Source organism: Xiphophorus couchianus, chromosome 15, assembly GCF_001444195.1.
Source record: "Xiphophorus couchianus chromosome 15, X_couchianus-1.0, whole genome shotgun sequence".
NCBI lineage: Eukaryota > Metazoa > Chordata > Actinopteri > Cyprinodontiformes > Poeciliidae > Xiphophorus > Xiphophorus couchianus.
The window spans coordinates 7766044-7785381 of record NC_040242.1 but is presented as its reverse complement, the minus strand read 5'-3'; the positions used below and the strand labels follow the sequence as shown (position 1 = coordinate 7785381).

General features: G+C 36.6%; 1 protein-coding gene across 1 annotated transcript in view; it reads right to left on the bottom strand.

Annotated features, from left to right (window-relative positions):
- The window catches only part of enpp1 (ectonucleotide pyrophosphatase/phosphodiesterase 1), a gene marked incomplete at its 5' end in the record, with an annotated part of 36206 nt that extends 28034 nt beyond the window's left edge, over positions 1 to 8172 (bottom strand). Inside the window, 3 exons of the mRNA XM_028040732.1 lie at positions 1207 to 1296; positions 3242 to 3314; positions 7864 to 8172. Of these exons, the coding sequence (XP_027896533.1) occupies positions 1207 to 1296; positions 3242 to 3314; positions 7864 to 8172 (472 nt within the window). The remainder of the gene's footprint in view (positions 1 to 1206; positions 1297 to 3241; positions 3315 to 7863) is intronic.
- Between the last annotated feature and the right edge of the window lie 11166 nt (positions 8173 to 19338).

Here is a 19338-nt window from a genome sequence, read left to right as displayed (position 1 = left end):
ATACAGTATCACCATTGTACTCAGCAGCACCTGAATGCAGATTTCTCCAAAGATAACGTGATCAATGGCGTCATGCAATCAGTGGAAACGAATTTGAGTCAACATTTAAACCCATGACTTAAGAAATGGAAAATCAGAAACATGTAGCTACCTGCACACAGAATGTTAACAGAAGAAACAATGAGCAACAAAGACCGTTACAGAAACCTGAAACTACACAGAATCCTGGCATTAATATAAACACAGAGAAGCTGACATAATTAACCCTTTATGTGGTCAGCAATCTGTTTTGTGTTCACTTTCTCTGATCGTATGGGATTTAAAAATAACAAAGCATGTCAGCTTAACAAAGTATATTTTCCTAAACTTTGATTTTTAGGTAGCTATTGCATGTGATTCAAGGGTTTCTGAGCTGACTGACTCGAGTGGATCATGTGTACAGTTTGGAAGTGGGTCATGCTGCATGGTGGCCCTAATGTATCTCTTTTTCCTCGCAGTCAGAAGCCTTGTCTGTTTATTTTGGATGTTTTCCTCGTGCATGGGTGGATTTTGTCCCGTCGCTTTGGCCTTCTTTCACATGGCAACGAGAGGAACGTAACTGTCAACACTGAATTTGCTTTTTTCTCTCTCTTGTCACTGTGTTCATGTTGTACCCTGCCTGTCACCCAACAAATCCATCTATCAACTCCTCAAACATGAATAGAAAATTGTGTTGTGATAATAAAAATTATTATTTTTATATAACTGTATGGCTATGAATGCATGGTACAGCATGCTTATCATCATTAATGACAACTATATCAATAAACTATCATGGGTCACATATTTTAAAAAATATATGTTTGGTGCCTTTATATCTAGTATACTTTACATATAGTGCTTTTAGAATTTCATGTTCCTCAGTAATTAAAATAAACAAACAGAAATGCTTTTTTTTACCTGAGAAGAGTCAGGATGCTCTACCCAGTTACTCTCTTTTGGTTTAATCAACAATGTAAGATTGCTAAACGATGACACTCCAGCTCTATTCTTCACATACTACCCGTTTTTTCCAATCATAATCATGATTTTTTTTTAAATTAATAATATTTTATAATGATTGTTTGAATCTCTGTCAGTAATGAGTTTACAAGAGAGACAGAGAAATCCCCAGTGACTTGCTGCAGTGATTCTAACTGGCATGTCAGTGAACACAGTGTAGCTCACCTTCTGCACTGTGATAGCGAGGAGGAGAAGTTACGCTGGTATGGGGAGGTAGAGCAGCTGGTGACTCATATTCACTTGTTGTAAAGTGTGCTAAAAGGTACATGGACAAGTCAAATATATGAATATCTTGTTAAATATTTCCTTTCACTGATGAAATGTTAGTGAAAAGGAGGCTAACAATAGCCTTAGCTAAGCTAGCTAGGCCAAAAGGTTAGGAATAACACTACAGTCTATTCATTTCTCTTGGAGGAAAAGTGGGTTATAAACTGATACCCTTTATTTTGGTTTTTTCATTATCTATTTTCTCTTAACTTTCTTGAAAATGTGATATTACTATTTTTTCTAGGCACCAGGGTTATTATATCTTCATATCTTCTACTCTTCAGCAAGGAAAATCGCTATTGGCTGTCCTAAAAGTCACTAGATGACATCATTACCTAATTTGCATATTTGGTCATGCCCGATCTGGACACTAGATGATAAAGATATCTACTTTGGCAAGCTAAAAGTGTTTAAAAATTCTCATTTAGAACTACAAATACACTTTATGAAATTATTTATGAATTTATTACTCATTAAATAAATATGATATTATCACATGATGATATCATCATGTGCTTCAGATATGATATGTGCACTTTTAATTGTTTTAGGTGAGAATAAATACAGTGGTACTGTATTTCCGTCATGCCAGAAATTACATTTTTATTGCCTATTGTAGGGAATTTTAAAACGTATTTTCTTTAGGTTCTATAGTTATAGATATATCTCTTGCTTTTCCCTATTATCAAAATTAAGAGTGCATATCTATTTATTTTAGATATGACTTACAAACACACAGGGAGTGACAGGGAGTCTATACTGTCATGATAAAAAGTCATGACTGTATAGAAACAAAACATTGCCTAATACTGACGTTTTGGGAGGCAATAACAAAGTGTTCACAAGTGACACATTTGTATGAAGCATTGCAGAGTACTACTGACACTGTTCCAGAAAACTAAACGGGTTCATTAACTTGCTCATTATGTTCTGATGGTCAACAATACTGAAAGTAGCAATAAGATCCAACACTTTGAGAACAGTAAGTCTACCACAATCTACGGTCATCCGTAAATTATTTAGCATTTCTGATTTGCTGTTCCTCAGATGGATTTAAGCTAAGGCTTTTCTGAGCCACTTGAAACATAGCATTTGTTTAAAGACTGTTTAACTGGAACAGGTTGCCAAGCACAGGATGATTACCAATGAAGCTTTAACAGTTGCAACGTTCTTATGAACACTAACAAATGCCATTTGCATGCATATGCATTTCCACTCCCTAGAACAGGGGTATCAAACAAATTTTTGCTTTTAGCCAAATCAAGATCATGAATGCTCTTAAAGGGCCGGTTGTGCCAGAATGTATTAATAAAACCTTTTCACAAACTGTAAAAATATCAATGAATTCTTAAAATTAAATAATATTATTGAACAGATGTTCAGTTCCTCCAGGATTTTGTGATTCTTTTTATTTTTTGCAATAAAAATCAAAGAATTTGTTGTACTAATTTGGAAATATTTGCAATATTTGCGCTTATGCGTGACAATAAATGTGACTTTTTATTACACGCTGTATAGACTATAATCTGACATCAATTAAGGCTGAGGGAGATGTTTAGTACAAATAAAAACATTTTTTGGCAATTTTAGAAAAAAATTGCAATAAACTCCCAATTATTAGTGCAAAAAACTGCAGGGATTTGTTGATTTTGCGTGAATTTCCTCGATAATTCTCAAGAAACTGGAGGGACTGATTGATATGATTTGGCAGTAAACAAATAAAAACTGCATTGATTTGGTTTAAGACATAATATTAAACACACTTATTGTTTAATCTGGAAGAGGGCCACATAAAAAGTTATTCAGGGCCAGATTTTAGCCTACGGATCTTAAGTTTGACACATGCACCCTAGAAAATATATCCTCAAAAAAATAATGCTTTATAATCAACAGTGTAAAAAGTCAGAAAACTGGATGTCTTTGTGAAACTTACCCATGCTCTTAGAGCCATTTTTCAGTGAAATCGCCACAGTCACAATGACAATCAGTAAGCACAGCAGTGCAACCTGAATGAAGACAACAAGTTGCTGTTTAAGTCACCAGTGTATGTCTTGGAAAATAAAACTTTCGCTTATTTACTGGGAAGAATTAACTGATAATGAAGGTTTCTGAGCAGGTGTTATACTTATGGAACTGATAACAGAGTTTTCAGTGAAGATGTTTTTTCTTCTCTTTCCAACTGAAACTCCTTTGAACCGGGTTTGATTTACGGACAGAGGTACCAATTAACCAGAGATGGGAGAAACTGAGAGAAACTCCTTACAGAAGAGAGATTATCAGTCACATACTATCAGTACATACTTATCAGTACGTGACTGATAAGACATAAAAGGAGAATTGTATGTTTTAAGTTTCACTTATCGCTTGCTTTTCTTTTTTCACACGCTGATTTCTGATAGTTACTCTAATTTTCTAAATAAAATATCTAAAGACAAATGTGCATTTCTCTGATTGATTCAGCGTTTTGCTCACTCCCGAAAACGAAAAAGACTTTTTCTAAACAAGTACATGATTCATTAAGCAGCACACACAAAAATAACTTTACAGGCTTCAAAATCAAAACCTTGAAACAGTGACTTACTCTCTTACTTTTGCTATATTTGATTGTCTTACGTTTAATTATTTTTGGTAAACTTGACGGCTACGGTTTTGAAAGTTTTACCATAACTCCTCCTAGGAAATCTTTTTGTTATTGGGGCCAAAAAGCTAAAGTTTTTGCCAACCATAAAAATAACTGGAATTGAAAATGTCATTATCTATTCAGCAAAAATAAAGAAAACTGTTTCAAATAAATAACTAAAACCACAAAACTCAGTTGACATTCAGTCCTGTGATTGTTACATTGTTCAACTTTATTCTCTGAGGCTTGCTAACTGCGTCCCAGAATTAATCTTCATGTGTTAAAATGAGTGAACCAAGTGCTGCTGAGGTTTTATCTGCTGAGGGAGAGCAGCTCTGGAGGGTGAGGGGGTTGTAATTAAATGGCCGTTTCAAAGAAAACACCCTGTTTATGGAGAGATGGGGGCGTTCTGCCTTGTCTCACTGGCAGCAACGTCTAAAACAGACCCTCAGTGGTTCTTGTGGTTGTTTACTTACCCTGCAGTCTGAGACTGCTTGGCATCTTCTGTGTAGCCAGAATTAAATATTGTTTGTGAGAAGTTATATTTTGCTTTTTAACTTTGACCATCGTGCTATCACTTTGCTGGAAGTATTATTTTAAATCACAACACACGGTGCAGTTTGCAGGAGTGGGACTAAAAACATAAAGTTATTTAAATTAAACATAGTTAAAGGTTATTATAGCCATTACTTTGATTACTAAGATGACCACCACGTATTTACCACTTCTGCAGAAAAAACGCTAGTCTGTGGTTATTTCTTTTCTTTTACAAGTTAAGCAACAACCCCCCCTCCAAAAAAAATTAAAAAAACAACATATTTCAAACTCATACTTCTTCACAGTTAGTGTGCTGCAAGGCTGTCAGCTTTCAAAAAGCAGGATTGGTGGGATTATCAACCACAAGAAATCCTTTTAGTGTGATTCACACTTACAAATGTGGCATTCCTAGACAGTTATGATAACATGTTATGTGTATTTGGTGTCTGGTCGTTTTTCTTTTCTTTTTTATGGAGAGGTGAGCAGACAGGGTGCCTTGATTTGCTTTTGTGGGAGTATAAAATGTAAGCAGTGTCTTTGTGGGAAGTAAAAGTACAGTTTGTCTCATTCACACCTACAAGTCTGACTCTAAGTGGTACTTTTCTGCTTCAGTTCATCAAAATTCTTCAGTTCAAGCTGTTATTGTAAAATAAACCTTAGATTGTCAAGTTAGAGTGATGTCTGAAGTCCACTTTGAAAGTGAACGTTACAGAATGAAAAACCTAGACTAAGGGATCCCTTGTCTGCCAGTGTTGAACTAATTTTCCTCAAGTTGAGGTAAAGGCTGGAAGGAAAATTCCAGTTACTCCTTTTCAAAGAGTAAAATTGTTATTGGTCCAAATACATGCATTGTCATGGAACTTTGCACTGTCTAGACTCTGGTTACAGTGCTAAGCAGACATCTGGAGTTTCTGTGGTTCGAAGGAAAATAACTCAGTCAGAAGGAAATAATTTAGGAATATGTGTAAACAAATTAGTTCCATTGATAATTTATGCATGAGGTGGATTTTGGAATAAAAAAAATATATATTTACTTACGTATCTGTATGATTTAACTACAGAAAAATAACATAAAAAAAACAACTTCAATCTGTCTTTTTTTCACTTAAAGTTTTCAGTCATTTGCTTTTTGCACTTAAAAAAAACCTATCGCAGATTTTTGGCTCTATTTGGACTGGGCGTGGTTAGTCTGTTTGCTTATTAATAAAGGAGGCTATTTTGAGAAACCTTTGACTGTGGGAGTAAAAGGCCCTTTCAGGGCGATACAAAATAACATGGGTACTCTCACCCAGGTTTAAAATGGCACAGGAAGTGTGACACATACTTGGGTCTGATACTATAAGCAGCATTTATAATGTCCACATACACACACACAAAGTGTACAGTATGTGTTTGACTAAATAACAGTATGGCATTTTTTCACACTGGGATCTAAAACTTTAGTCTAAGATGTTGTTTTATGTAACAGTTGCATGATTTGCAGATTAATAAGTTCTTTAAAGTGTGATTTTGTGACTCTGAGTTACAAAAGAAAAAAACAGTGCACCACGTTGCTGGCAGATGTAGTTTTGAACCCAATAGAGAATTAAGACATCATGTATTCATGCTCATTTCTACATAAGCCACAAAATGCCTTGGGAAAGTCATGCTATGTTGTCATGCTAAAGCCACACAGCTCACTTAATTCTGGGGAGATTTAAATAAACCAAAACAAAATAGTGCATAACTAGGAGGTGGAAGAGAAAGAGACATACTTTTCAGTTTATTTTCCAAAAAAAATATCTGAAAAGTGTGGTGTGCATTTGTACTTAGCTCCCTGAGTCAAAAGCTGTTTGTAGAACCAACATTTTCTGTATTTACAGACAAGTGTTTTAATGTGTTTCTACCAGTTTGACACATATATAGATTACAATGTGTCTTTCCTTCTTTCAAAAATATCTCAAGACAAATCAGACTGGATGAGCAATATCTGTAAGCATTCATTTTCAAGACTTTTTATAGGTTTTCAATTGGATAAAGGTTTGGACTTTGACTAGGCCATTCCAGCATAGGAGTATACTTTGATCTAAACCATTGCATCAGAACATTTTGGTTCTCCAGGATTGTCCCTTACTTAGCTCCATCCATCCTGCCTCTCTTGTCCTGCTATAGAGAAGCATGCCCACAGCATGATATGACTACCACCATGTTTCACTGTGGGCAGGGTGTGTTCATTATAGACATGGTCTGCAGGCAAGCCAAAATGTTTGATTTTAGTGTGACCAACGCATTTCTAGACATATAGCTGACATATAGTTTTATAATCCCACTCTGCTTTAAACTTCTCTACAACTTGATCTCGGAATTGTCTGCTGTGTTTGTGGCCTTCATGAAGCTGCTTGGTCCCCGTTGTTCTCTAACAAACATCTGAAGCCTTCACAGAACAGCTGTATTTATACTAACTTTACGTTACTCACAGGAGGATTCCCTTTTCTAATTATACGGCTTCTGTAGTTCATTGGGTGCACTGGTATTTATTTATGGGCATCAGGGAAAAGAGGACTGAAAACTGAAGTAAAACACATCACAGCAATAGATTTTAATTTGTGAAAAAGTATTGAAAATGTTTTGTTGTGTTGCTACTTCATGATGACCATTTTGGCCCATCACATACAATCCCATTAACGTGTGAAAATTCAAAGGATCTGAATGCCCCCAAATTAGCCTGATTAAAAAATGTGATTCAAAGAACATTTTGTCTAATGACTCACTGACAGCCTGTAAAAAAGTAGATTTTAGCTTTGAAGAATTTAATGAACTGGAAAACAGCATTTTTCAAGGAAAATTGGCAGAAAAAACATGAATAAACTACAAATAGAACAATTTATTTTCTCCGTCAATACCCAGAGTGAGTCAAATGTTTTGCTCATGACTTTCCAATTGACCTAAACTGTGCTGTGAGGTCTAGTTCTGCTTTCCACAGAAACAACTGGAGGACACCTGCGGGCCATTTCCTGGCCTCTGTCTCTTTGCGCTGAAGTGAAAACAGTTAGTTTCCACATTAGTCTCTGGTACCACTGACAGTCTCAGCTGTGACAGCTGTGGATTAATGACGGGCAAAGCAAACAGGGTGAAAATGTTGACATGAAGCTGTGGTTTTTGTATTTTATGGAGATTTCACTGCAGTGCAAAAGAATGTTGTAGCAACTTAACACTGACTAACCAATAAAACAATTGCAAAAAGTCTACATTGAATCTGAGCTTGCATTTTTTTCAAAGAAGGCATTCAAACTTTAAAATCTAGTTATTGCAGACTCTTAAAAACGCGATATTGAGTTTCTTTATTTTAGTTGTGAGTAATTGACGTGATGCCAGCTTAAAAAGTTTTTTTTTGTTTGTTTGTTAGCTCCAACACATACCCCAATAATGATTTTACAGCAGTGATTCCGCTTCTTCCTCCGCTCTGCGCTGATCCTCTGGCTCTCCAGCTCGGACGTCCCGAATAAAGACGCTGCCTGCTCCGGTTGCCGCTCCTCTCCTTTGGTCCCCTCCATGCCGCTGAATGCACTAACGTCCTGACAGTTTTCAAGGCGGCAATGAGATGCAGTTAGGAGTTTGTCACGACAATGAAGCAGGATATGAACCCTCTGCTCCGGTATGCACAAAGGACCGCCTTTTTGACGTATTCTTGTGCGGTAACCCAGCAGGCGAACACATGTTGCAGGGTGTCACATAGACGTGTGTCTGACGTGAGAGAGCCGCACTACTTTTGCTCTCTTGTTTGATATAGCACAACTTTGAGCAAAGGCTGTCAACTTGCAAAATTAACGATTAGCTTAAAACGTCACAGCAACATGTAATATTATGCTAAGAAAAATCGTTTGTTTTTTAAATAATTGTCATAGGTATCAGAATGGTGTTTTGAAAATTAAATCTTTGATTAGGCAAAACATTACTTAAAGATGGCAAATAAAAGTCGTTGGAAAGAAAATGAGGCAAATGCTGCAGATGTCGCCATCCGGTGGTTAACATAGATATTGCAGACAAGTGCTTAGTGCTTCAAGCTGTAGCTGATTGTTTTTGATGTCTGTAACTAAGGTATTACTTGACATAATTTATTTCCCTTATTTATTTCTAATCAGAATAATCATTTTAATTACATTTCTAAAAATTTAAAAGATATTTTCTTGATTTTTAAAAAAATGGAATTTCTCAATACTGTTGAAACTGTTATTAAAATGTCCAAACTTGTTGGAAAAGCCCACAGGTTGTGGGGTGTAACAGTTTATTGTAGTGACCGCAAGATGGCGGTGTTGTAACATTTGTAAAATCCAGCACCAATAATGTTTGTACTATGCTGTACTATATTATAATACTAATCAAACTTCAACATACTTCGCCTCTGCGAGATCATCTGTGTCCTGTGAAGTGTTAATAGAAGCCACATGTTACTGGTACCTCTGACCTCTGACCTCTGTCTTGTTTTTACCCTTTTAAAGCTTAGAGTTCAGTCCTGCTGCTCTTTGTTTATCTTTGTGTCTGATAGCAAGAAAAACAGTGTCTGAGTATGTTTAAGTTTGAAGAGGGACTTTGTGTTTACATTCTAGGTTTGGATACATATGAATGTCAGAGTGTATGTTGTTACAGTATATGTGTCAATCCATAAAAAACTATATCACAAAGTTAAGAGCAACATAAAACTGCAGAGTGGTGTCAACAGATGCTGAGGCATGGGTTGAGCAGAGATAACCACATTTTTAGAGAGTCATCGACTACAGCCCTCCAAATGTCATGTGACCTTCAGATTAGGTCAAGAACAGTACATGGAGATATTCATGAGGTGAGTTTCCATGGCTGAGCAAATGCATCAAAGTCGTAAATCCACAAATGAACTGGAAAGTGTTGGATGTAATCATGTCACTGGACTGGAAACATGTTCTCTGGGGAGACAAATCACGCATTTCTGTTTGGCAATTCAATAAATTGGTAGAATGACCAAAGATGTCCATAAACACCAAAGATTATAAATGAGATGTCACTCAAATTCATATGTGTGTGTGTGTGTGTGAAAGAAGACAAGCAAATGCTTCTGGCAATGGTTTGTGTGTATAATGTTTCTGAAAAAAGACAAATTCTTGTTAACAGCAACATCCCTTAAGTTGATTTTGGGATGTAATGAAGGTCTTCATTACTGATCAGGATAACACTTTAATTATGTGTAAATGATAATGAGACGGGTACAAATAGATTGAAGTATTTTATTGGGTGTTTTATACAGGGCATCTCAGTGGGTATTGAGGGTGTCCTGGGGAATAATATAAATGAAGTAGGTATGGTAATTATGAAATGTATTACAAATGTTTGTAGATTATGGCTTACCTCTGTCTGTTCCTCTGTAGGGTGTTCAGGCGAAAAGAGTCCCCGGGGGCCTGAACACCTGATAAAGATTCCGGAGAGACAAAGTGCAGATGGAAGAGGGGGAACAAAGCCTGAGGCATTTTAGAAGTGATGAATAAATTAATATTTATATGAGGGTAGTTTTAGATAGCAAATGAGTATGTAACCATGAAGAATGTTTGTTATTTATGTGTTGAAGATTGGTTGTTTTGTTAAGTTGTTTGGTGTATATGTGGTTTGTTCTACCCTGTCTTTTGAGAAGTGTGTTAATTGGTGCCGCCCAGGATTACAAAGCCTGCATGTTGGCCACATGATAGGAGTAATAGGTGCGGGTGCTACGACACCTCATGACCATGTAAGCAGGAATGTCATCTTTGTTAAATGTTGGAGATTAAAACACCTGGTAGGTTGCACTACCCCTGCCTCCAGACTCCTATTTCAGCCTCCCGCTAAGGGCCATCCTAACAAGTGGTGTCAGAAGTTTTGGGGCCGGAGTCACAAGGTGGAGTTGAGGATGACAAAGGACAGGGAAAGGCGGAAACAAGATCAACAGCTGGAGCCTGATGAGGGAGCGACGGCATCTGCTGATCAGGTGGGCGTGGCACCCAGTAACCCTGAGAAGATTGAAGAGTTGGCAGATTTGGTGAAAGCACTTATTCAGTCTCAATCAGTGCGGGACCAACAGCTGGCAAAAGAAGCTTCCCGTCAAGAGCACAGATGGAACATGGGATAAACTTTATCATAAATCTGAAAGTGTTTCTGCAGCAACCCCTGTATGAAGGGAGCAGCAGGAATCACAATTTAGAGAGCATGAAATGACAGTGTGGGACATATTGTATCTGACAGCAGTGCACCCACAGTTCTCATATAAATGAGCTTGTGGAAGCGTGCTTGCAGCTGCAAAGCTTCCCAGCTCACTATAAAATTCTGCCACAAAAACCAACTCTGTTGAGTTCAGTCCAACCTTATGTTCCTCTTCTTATTTGTTTCAGAATGTAACTTAATTTAGCTATTCTTTCTCAGCTTTGTAGATATGCTAAAATTAATAAAAATGACACATGTTGCTTTTAGGGTTTAAAGCTGCTCATTTTCTCTGCAACTGCAGGAAAATATTGTGCTTTGTATAAGATACAGAGTAGTTTTATTATCAATTTTTGAGAACTGAGATTTTGTTTTGAGAAAACATGTTGATTTTCATGCACAACGAGTGAAAACAAGACAACTGTTAAATTGGTAACAAGTGTGACTCATTCACAGACATTCATTAGAAGGACGAGTGCTCAAGAAGGACGAGCAGTCACGAAGAAAGACAGATTCTGAGGGAAAGAACCAGTACCAAAGGAGGTTTGTCTGGTCACAGTGGCAGCTGCTGGTCATGCTGATGCTAACCACTCATTTCCTCCCATTCAACTGAGACACGTTTTCTGCTGTCGTAAAAAGTAACTCGTAACAGTGACTGCAGGAGTCGAGTTCATTTAAAAAAAATTGATTTATTGTATTTTTTCAGCATTTCAGCGCAGAATTTTTTGCCAGATCTCCGTTGTATTCAGTATTACTACATACAAAAGTGTATGCTCTCATTGTCGGTGCATGCTTAATGCCAATAAAACTGTGCACACATAAGTCAAGTGCAGGTTAAACCATTACTGTCTATGCTGCCTAGCTACGCTCAACTCAGAAAACATGAAGAAACCACAAATAACAGATGAAACTGCAAATTTCTGGAGAACATCCAGGAAATCTTAAAAAATAGAGAAACTGCAGCTTCTTACTGAAACTTAGAGGACTGTCAAACTTATTAGATCCTTGCAGCTCAAATAAGGTGCACATTTTAGGCAGAGAGATGTACTGTATATCTCTGCTTACAGAATTGTTCATGTTTTGCTATTTTTGTCATGACAGACAAGCCGAGTAAATAAAAAGATATAATTTGTAAACAGAATAATTTAAACCAACCTGACCCTTTGTGAAAAGTAGTTGCCCCTTAACCCAACAACAGGTTGAGTCAACTTTGAGAGTCCTGGCTTTTAACTTTCAATGAGTCTCGAATTGTGACTCACTGTTCTTTTATTTTCAAAATTGTTTTAATTCAGACGTTATGAAGTTTTAAGCTAAAGTCCAGAGCTTGATTAAGCTACATCAAAACCTTCACTTAGTATATTATTCATTTATTTGGTTTCAGGTGGAGTTGCTGGTGTGTTTTGGATCACCAGTACTTTGGAGAAACATATTTTTAATCAACCAGCTGCTAAAATATAATAACTTTTGATCCCATGTTGAAGGTATGCAATGTCAACCTCACAATTAATTATTATTGAAAGAAAATTGTCATATTTATATCCACTGCATGGTTGTGCACACACAGATTTGCAAGTAGCAAATTGGAGATTATGACTTTGGTGTATCCTCTTTATGGATGTCAACAAAACAACAGCAACTGTATACCAGAGGTACTAATGCCTGTGTGGTTGTATTAAAAAAAACTTGGAAGGGACTTGAGGATTAAGAACACCAAGAGGTAAGGGAAAAGTATCTTGCAAACTTTGGTAAAGTAGCAAGGAGAAGAGTCAGATTACAGCAATCACTGGGGGACAATCTGGCATCAGTTAAGAGACTCTCTGGTCTTCTTTTGGTGTGTCTTGATGAACTACAGGTAAGCACACAGTACAGCTGAGACAGATGGTGTAGTAGGATGAATTAAGCCTGCACTCAATGAGTTTTCATGCCCATCATATGATCTATTGCCAACAGGGGCGTTGTATAGAGGTTCTGTCACCTATCTCCTTATAGTTTGCATTTCCTGATGTTTTTTTGTCATTAGCTGCTACTTTGCTGCATCCACAGCTCTCAGCGAAGAGAACTATAGCGACTAGATGTGCAGAAGCTAGCATCCTGTAGTGAGAGTTAAATATTAGAAAAATACAAGAATAGTCAGCTAAGAAACTCAAAACATCACTTTTAAGCACCTGTTTTGAAATGTAAAATGTTATTGGATGTTTTCATTTGTCATCAGTCAGAAAAGGTTGGAATGAGAAATTATTACTTGTCATTTCCTCTTAAAGATTGTAGCAAAATCAATTAGGAATTAAGCACATTTTCTTTTACTGTGAAAAAAATAAGTAAAAGATTAACAGTAAAAGTGGTCAGATTCAGGAAACTTTTAACATTCTCATTATTGTTGTCTGATAAGATACAAAAACATTTCCCTAAAATGTTTACATAAACGAATTGTAAGCAGGAAAACATGATTTGAAATGGCAAAAATGTGTTTTTCTGATTGCACAGTCATTTTTCCACTCTAAAAACAACCCATCAGCGCAATAACCATTTAGTTTTCAGTAATAAGCAAGTGACGAAATTTCATTACACTGCATTTAAAAGTGACTGTCACTAATATGACTAATCGCCTACAATAAATTTAGCATTCTAATTGTTGTTCACATTCATTCCTGGCTTTCAGATTTATGCATGATTTATAAAAATAACCCCAGTGTTCCTCACGTCATCGATCCACTCTGAGCTAAATCAGTAACTAAAAGCCTGCGTCTAACCTTTTTCACTTTGGTTCTAAAAAGAGACATGCTGTCAGTATTTATTCTAGAACTATGGGGGAAAAATTAGGGTCTGTGATAATTAATCATCATCAAGATGCCAAAACATACTTTTATGAATTTACATCAAATGTGTGCATAGTCATAGTGCAAAAGATGAAATTATGGGAGAGCATGCGTAACTGTATGTTTAAAAAAGCACTTCTTTGGAAAAAGAGACATCTATAAACCACAAGTGTAAAATATTCTGTAGTCAATACAAATGGTGTAGATGAATTCAGTCATGTTTTGACCAATCTATTCGACTCCCAATTTAAAAAGTCAAAGGTTAAAGTATGAAACTTGAAAATCAATACTGGGTCATGCACTATTTTGGGATAAAACTAGTCTAACACATGAAGATGGATTGTTTTTACCTTCTCTAATGTGGAAAATCAACCAAGATTGTATTTCCATATACCAATATTTTTCTGTTTTTGTACACAAAAAGCGAAGGTTTAATTTAATATGTCATGTTTGGTGACAATATAACTGGTGGGAGGCTAACAACATTGATTTAGATGTAACTTAAGAAAACCTTTTCTCTTAAACAATGCAAAATATTCTGAATCTTCACACACTATGAGATCATGCTTGACTCAGACGCAAACTCTGTGGGAAAATTTAACCAGAACAAAATGTCCAAAGGTCTGCAGCTCAGGGGTGGAGGTATTAAACCCACAACTTTTAACCAGTCAAGCTTTTTATTTTCTGAATATTGCAAACATGTGATTTCCCCCCACAATAATCTTCATCCGGCAGGGCAGCACAGGTGTGGAGTGCTCACTGGGGTGTCGTGGCTTTAATAAACAGGGTCAGCTCTAATTGGAGGGATGTTTTAGAATAATTAGCAAATGACAGCAGGGGCCATGGCAGGAGTAACGGTGTCAGAGCAAATGATGGGAAAAAGAGTCTAATTGAATGTCAGCGGGAAGCTACAGGGCATGTTGATCTGCATGTAATGAGAGGTGGGCAGCTGAAGGGCACCCCTCCCAAGATGCTTTCAGGAAATATGGAGGAGGCAGGGGGTGGAAACCAGGAGTAGGACAGCTCCTGTCTGCATGGCGTTGCCCTTAATGATGTCCTCAGTGTTATGTAATATGTTCTCCAGTGAAGTTAAGTTAGCCTCATGCACACACAGCGCTCCAAGCAACTTCTTACATCTGTGTGTGTTTACAGTAGATGCACATGCATAGAGCATGACAGCAGTAATTAGATGTTATTTTGTCACTGTTAAGTTAATAAATTGGGGCTTTTAATGACAATACAGCATACAACTGCAGAGGGTTTTATAAACAAGAAGTGGGTGTACAAGTTTGAATATAAGGCAGGTTTTTTTTCTAATCCAAACAGGATTTAAGATGGAGCTCAGAAATGTTGAGAATGAGGAGAAACAGAGCGCATTCTTCAACCACTAACCACCGTTGGGTAAAATTCTCATCAGAACTGGAAAAGTTTATTTAAGCTTGGTGGAAAACACTTTCATTCATCTGACCCAAAACACAACCTCAGATAAAATATACTTGCAAATCTGTACAGGCAGTGGAAGGTTTTGGATCATCATATCCATCAGACTTTAACTAGACCAATCCAAAAGCTTCATTTTTAGAGACATTTAGAAGTGGGCTTGCCAGGGTGTCTTGGATTTCATTCTAAAAAGAAAAAAAACAATCATTCAACAATTATAGCAAGTTTTCTCTATGCTAAATCAGAGGCATCACCATATCATCACACTACCACCACCTTTATTTGACCATATTAGCATAATGCTAATGTTTATGCTAACTGCAATGACAAATACACCATCCTTAAGAGATGTACTTTGTCATCTTAAGTCAACAAAATCTATTTCCAAGTGTTCTAGGGATTAAGATGTGATGCAGGTCTTTTTATGTTCATGGTCAACAGAATGTTTTGACAAAATATATTCAATTGATTTATTGATTCTGTAGGCCTGTCAGTAATCAGACCGGGTGCAGGTGGTGAAACTAAACAAAACATGTAGCTAGTCACTGTTATGTCATGATTTAACAATTGTTCACATAGAAACAAATCAACTTTTTTTCCAATATAAAAGGGGTATTATGTAGAATCAACATTTTTGAACATTCCTGGAGTGTTGGTTTGGTTCATGACTGTTTGACAATACTTTCATCTTCTGTGGCAGCCTTTTGACAAAAAAGTTATTTGATTCTCTGAAACAGTTACATGTGAGAAAACAGCGAGAACAGAAGAAAGCTGTAAGAGGGCTCATAACACAGCACTATGTCTGATAACCAGGATCTGATATAACAAAATGTTGAAGCACTATGACCACTGAAATGCATCAAAAAGTCTGGACCAGCTGTTACAGGAAGTGGTGCCTTAACTTACTAGACTTGCAAACAGGTAAAAACCCATTACATAAACTCATTTGCAGTTTTGTATGGCAGCCTGGTGAACCGTTTATGAGTTGAAACACTTAGTGTTTCAACTCATAAACGTCCAGCTAAGTGCTCTTTCTCATCATCTTGCTTGTGCCTTGGTGTCTTTGCACATCGTAAATCGAAATTTTAAAGAGTAGGTCAACAACCCAAAGGCCTGTTTAGGTAAGGTGAAACTTACAAGTGAATTACTGTTTACACATCCAGTGCAAAGACACTGTAATAATATTGAGTTACTTGGTTTATACTAATGACAACCTGCATCTTTGCCCTGGAGTTTACTTCATAAATATATTTTTAGTTTTCAGTTTGCGTTTTGTTGCAAAGCAATATTTTGTTGCTGGTTTGCAACAAAATGTTGCATTCCATCGTAGAGAAATATAGAGATACAGCGCAATTAATGGCAATTTAAAGAGACAGACTTAACTAATGGCCATGTGTTTGGATGGGGAAAGAAGGAGAACATGCAATCTCCATGCAGTAATACACCAGGCTTGGATTTGGACCCACAACCTTCTTGTTGCTGCACCACTGTTGGTGCAAAATGTTGATATTTTGCATGAAATCAAGGTAAAATGCCCCTATTCTTGTGTCTGCAAGGCGTCAAAATGTGAGAAAGTTTGGGAGGTATGAATACTTTAGCAGTAAGGTTTGCATCAATGTTTCTAATCTTGTGTGTTCACTCCTGGGTAACCAATATGAAATCTGTCTGCAGACGAGGCTTTGCCTTTTCGGAATCACAGTAATGAGGGCCCAGCCTTGATGCCATGCTCACAGTTCATGCCAGAGGTCAGAAGCTGCCACTGGACAATTTTGTTTAATGGGTCTGTAGCTGCAGGAAGAGCTGTGACTCACAAGGACATAATGGAGATTTTGCAGTAAAGAAAACACTGGTTACCCTGCAGCGGGATGCCTGCAGGACAACAGGGAATCAACAGCTGAGACTCATATTGGAAAATGACCAAGATGTAATGATTATCAATAACGAAACAGAAAACCATGTTAGAAATGCTCCTCGTTTCTGTGTGCCAGCTTTACAACTTAATTGGTATGCCTGGTTGCAATTTAGTTTGCAATTGTAATAATTATCCGAGACTGAAAACCTCAGTGCATATGTTATACTTTTAAACAAGATTGAAACAAACATCACCAGTACTGGAACCAAAAATCTTAGTTTGCTGTTGGTCAGAGAAAATAAAGAAACCATATGCCAAGAACAAGCTAAAACTATGTTAGCTTTTAACTTGTTCTATAAAGTCTAAGAGATTATTTCATGCATGACACTGACATGATTGGAGGGTGTCTATCAGGAGATATTAAACAAATAAGAGGCTTTTTTGTAAATTCAGAATGAATTTTTTTTTCCATTGAGTTTTCTTGAACACTGAGGGCTCATAAAGCTTCTCTTGCTATTTCCTCTTTTCCATCGTCAAACCTCTCCTCATTCTGAATAATGACATCACTACTCCAATGACCGGAAAGCCTTATGGCTACTCCCTTAATCTCATTTCATCATTCTGTGTGTGTTCGATTGTTTTGAATGGATCAGACGTAAAAAGCTTAATGGTTCAGCAGAGAAGTAAAAAAGTTCATAATTTTGCACATGTTAACCTAAAGTTTTCAATCTAATACATGTGATGGCCTAAACGGCAATTTATTATATCATTAGGCTTTTTTTATTTCTTTTGAATTGCTTTTTTTCTGATAGGCCAAATTCTGAATTAAAGTGTTATGGATTAATTGATGCATTGATCGACTGAGGCTTTCAGCACTCCAATTTATGAAGGGAGGATTTATGCAGGCTCAGTCACAGCTGACTTGATTGACCTGTTTATTGAAAGTAGAGCTATTTCTGTCCCAGCTCAAAGGGAGGAATTTAAGATTAGCCAAGATTTATTAGTCAGTAACAGGTTGGCACATGCATAGGTTAAATTTGAGGGTTGCTTTAAGTTGAAAATGTACTTTTATGTACTTTTAAATGTATTTTGTAAGTAAAGAAATAATCATAAAACATTATTTTGCTTGTTTACGTATTATAACCAGATATGTTTCTATTAATATTTGGGAATAAACCCCCCCAAACATAAAAATAAGCACTCAAATGCAATAACATATGAACATAACTGCCTTCAAAGTATCCTCAACAAATCGTAGCTTCATCTCGCTCTGACGCACAACGCATTAGGGAAGCATTTACTGGAAACCAGTGACTCCAAAGGTCATCAAACTTGACCATGGTCAATATTTCACTTGACATTTGTCTTTTTGCATCATGATGATCCATTTCCTTTTTCCTTTTCAACATAAAACAGATCCAACTCAGTTCTTTGAATCTACAAACTTTACTGCTTTCAGAGTTGACGTCCCTGAAATAAGAAGAACCGAGGTTTGATAGCAAACAACTCAGTTTTTCTCAGAGCTAAAATTAACAACTGCATTCTTTAGAAACTCTGAACTGACTCACCTTGGCAGCATCAGTCTAAGTTTGAACCAGATTCATTTTAATACCATAAAACATTCTTGTGATGCACACCAATGACTGAAATTAGGGAGTTTGAAAGCCACAGTGACTTTGATGATTTATGTCACTGGTCTGCCAAACAGAGCCGTCGTGGTACATATAGTCCCTCAGGGATTAAAATGTTTCTACAAAAAACTTTTAATGTGAACAGGGTTCACAAGAATTTTCTGGTAAAACCTGATAGACTTAAAAGGCTAATATTGTGTTTTTTAGTACTTAAACTTAAATCAATGTCTTTGCTATATTCTTAATAACTCAATAATAACTGTGGAGTTATAAAATGAATACCAGTAAGGAAGTTGTGGCAAAAGGTGGAGAGGAAACCAACTGTAATGGGGGCTCTCTTTAACTTTATGGTGTCTTAAAACGGTATTCATACATTTTGATTATTTTTACATTTCTGTCATATTAAGAACAGAGATCAATGTGTGTGTGAGAGTTTTTTTAGTATTATTTTTTATGATAGACTAACAAAAATCCTTTATGATTAAGAAGTGGAAGGGAAAGGGTCTCGTTTTACACATTTTAAACAAACTCATATATTTGGTAAACATATGAATAAATATGTAATCCCCCTGTAGTCAGAAAGTACCAAATAAAAGCCAGTGTGACATAAAAAAGTTAAGTTATTGGTTGCGCACTCCAGCAATCTGGCCTTTATAGATGTTATAGAGGTTTCAACAAAAAATAACTGTTTATATGCATTTGCAAATTTATTAGCATTTTTGTTAATAAAAAATGCTAATACTGCTAAGATTTTTTATTAGTTTCTTATTTTAATTTCTTTATTTACGTACGTATGGTTCAGTGGCTCCATCTATTGGTGAAAAAGTATGTAAAGCGAAATAGCTGCTTCAAACCAAGTTTGAGATTGCAAGACTGGAAAATAATTTTTCACAGGCGCTGTCCATCCAGTCCAACTGAACCTGAGCGTCAGTGTCAGTTTCTAAAGCTGGTAGAGAC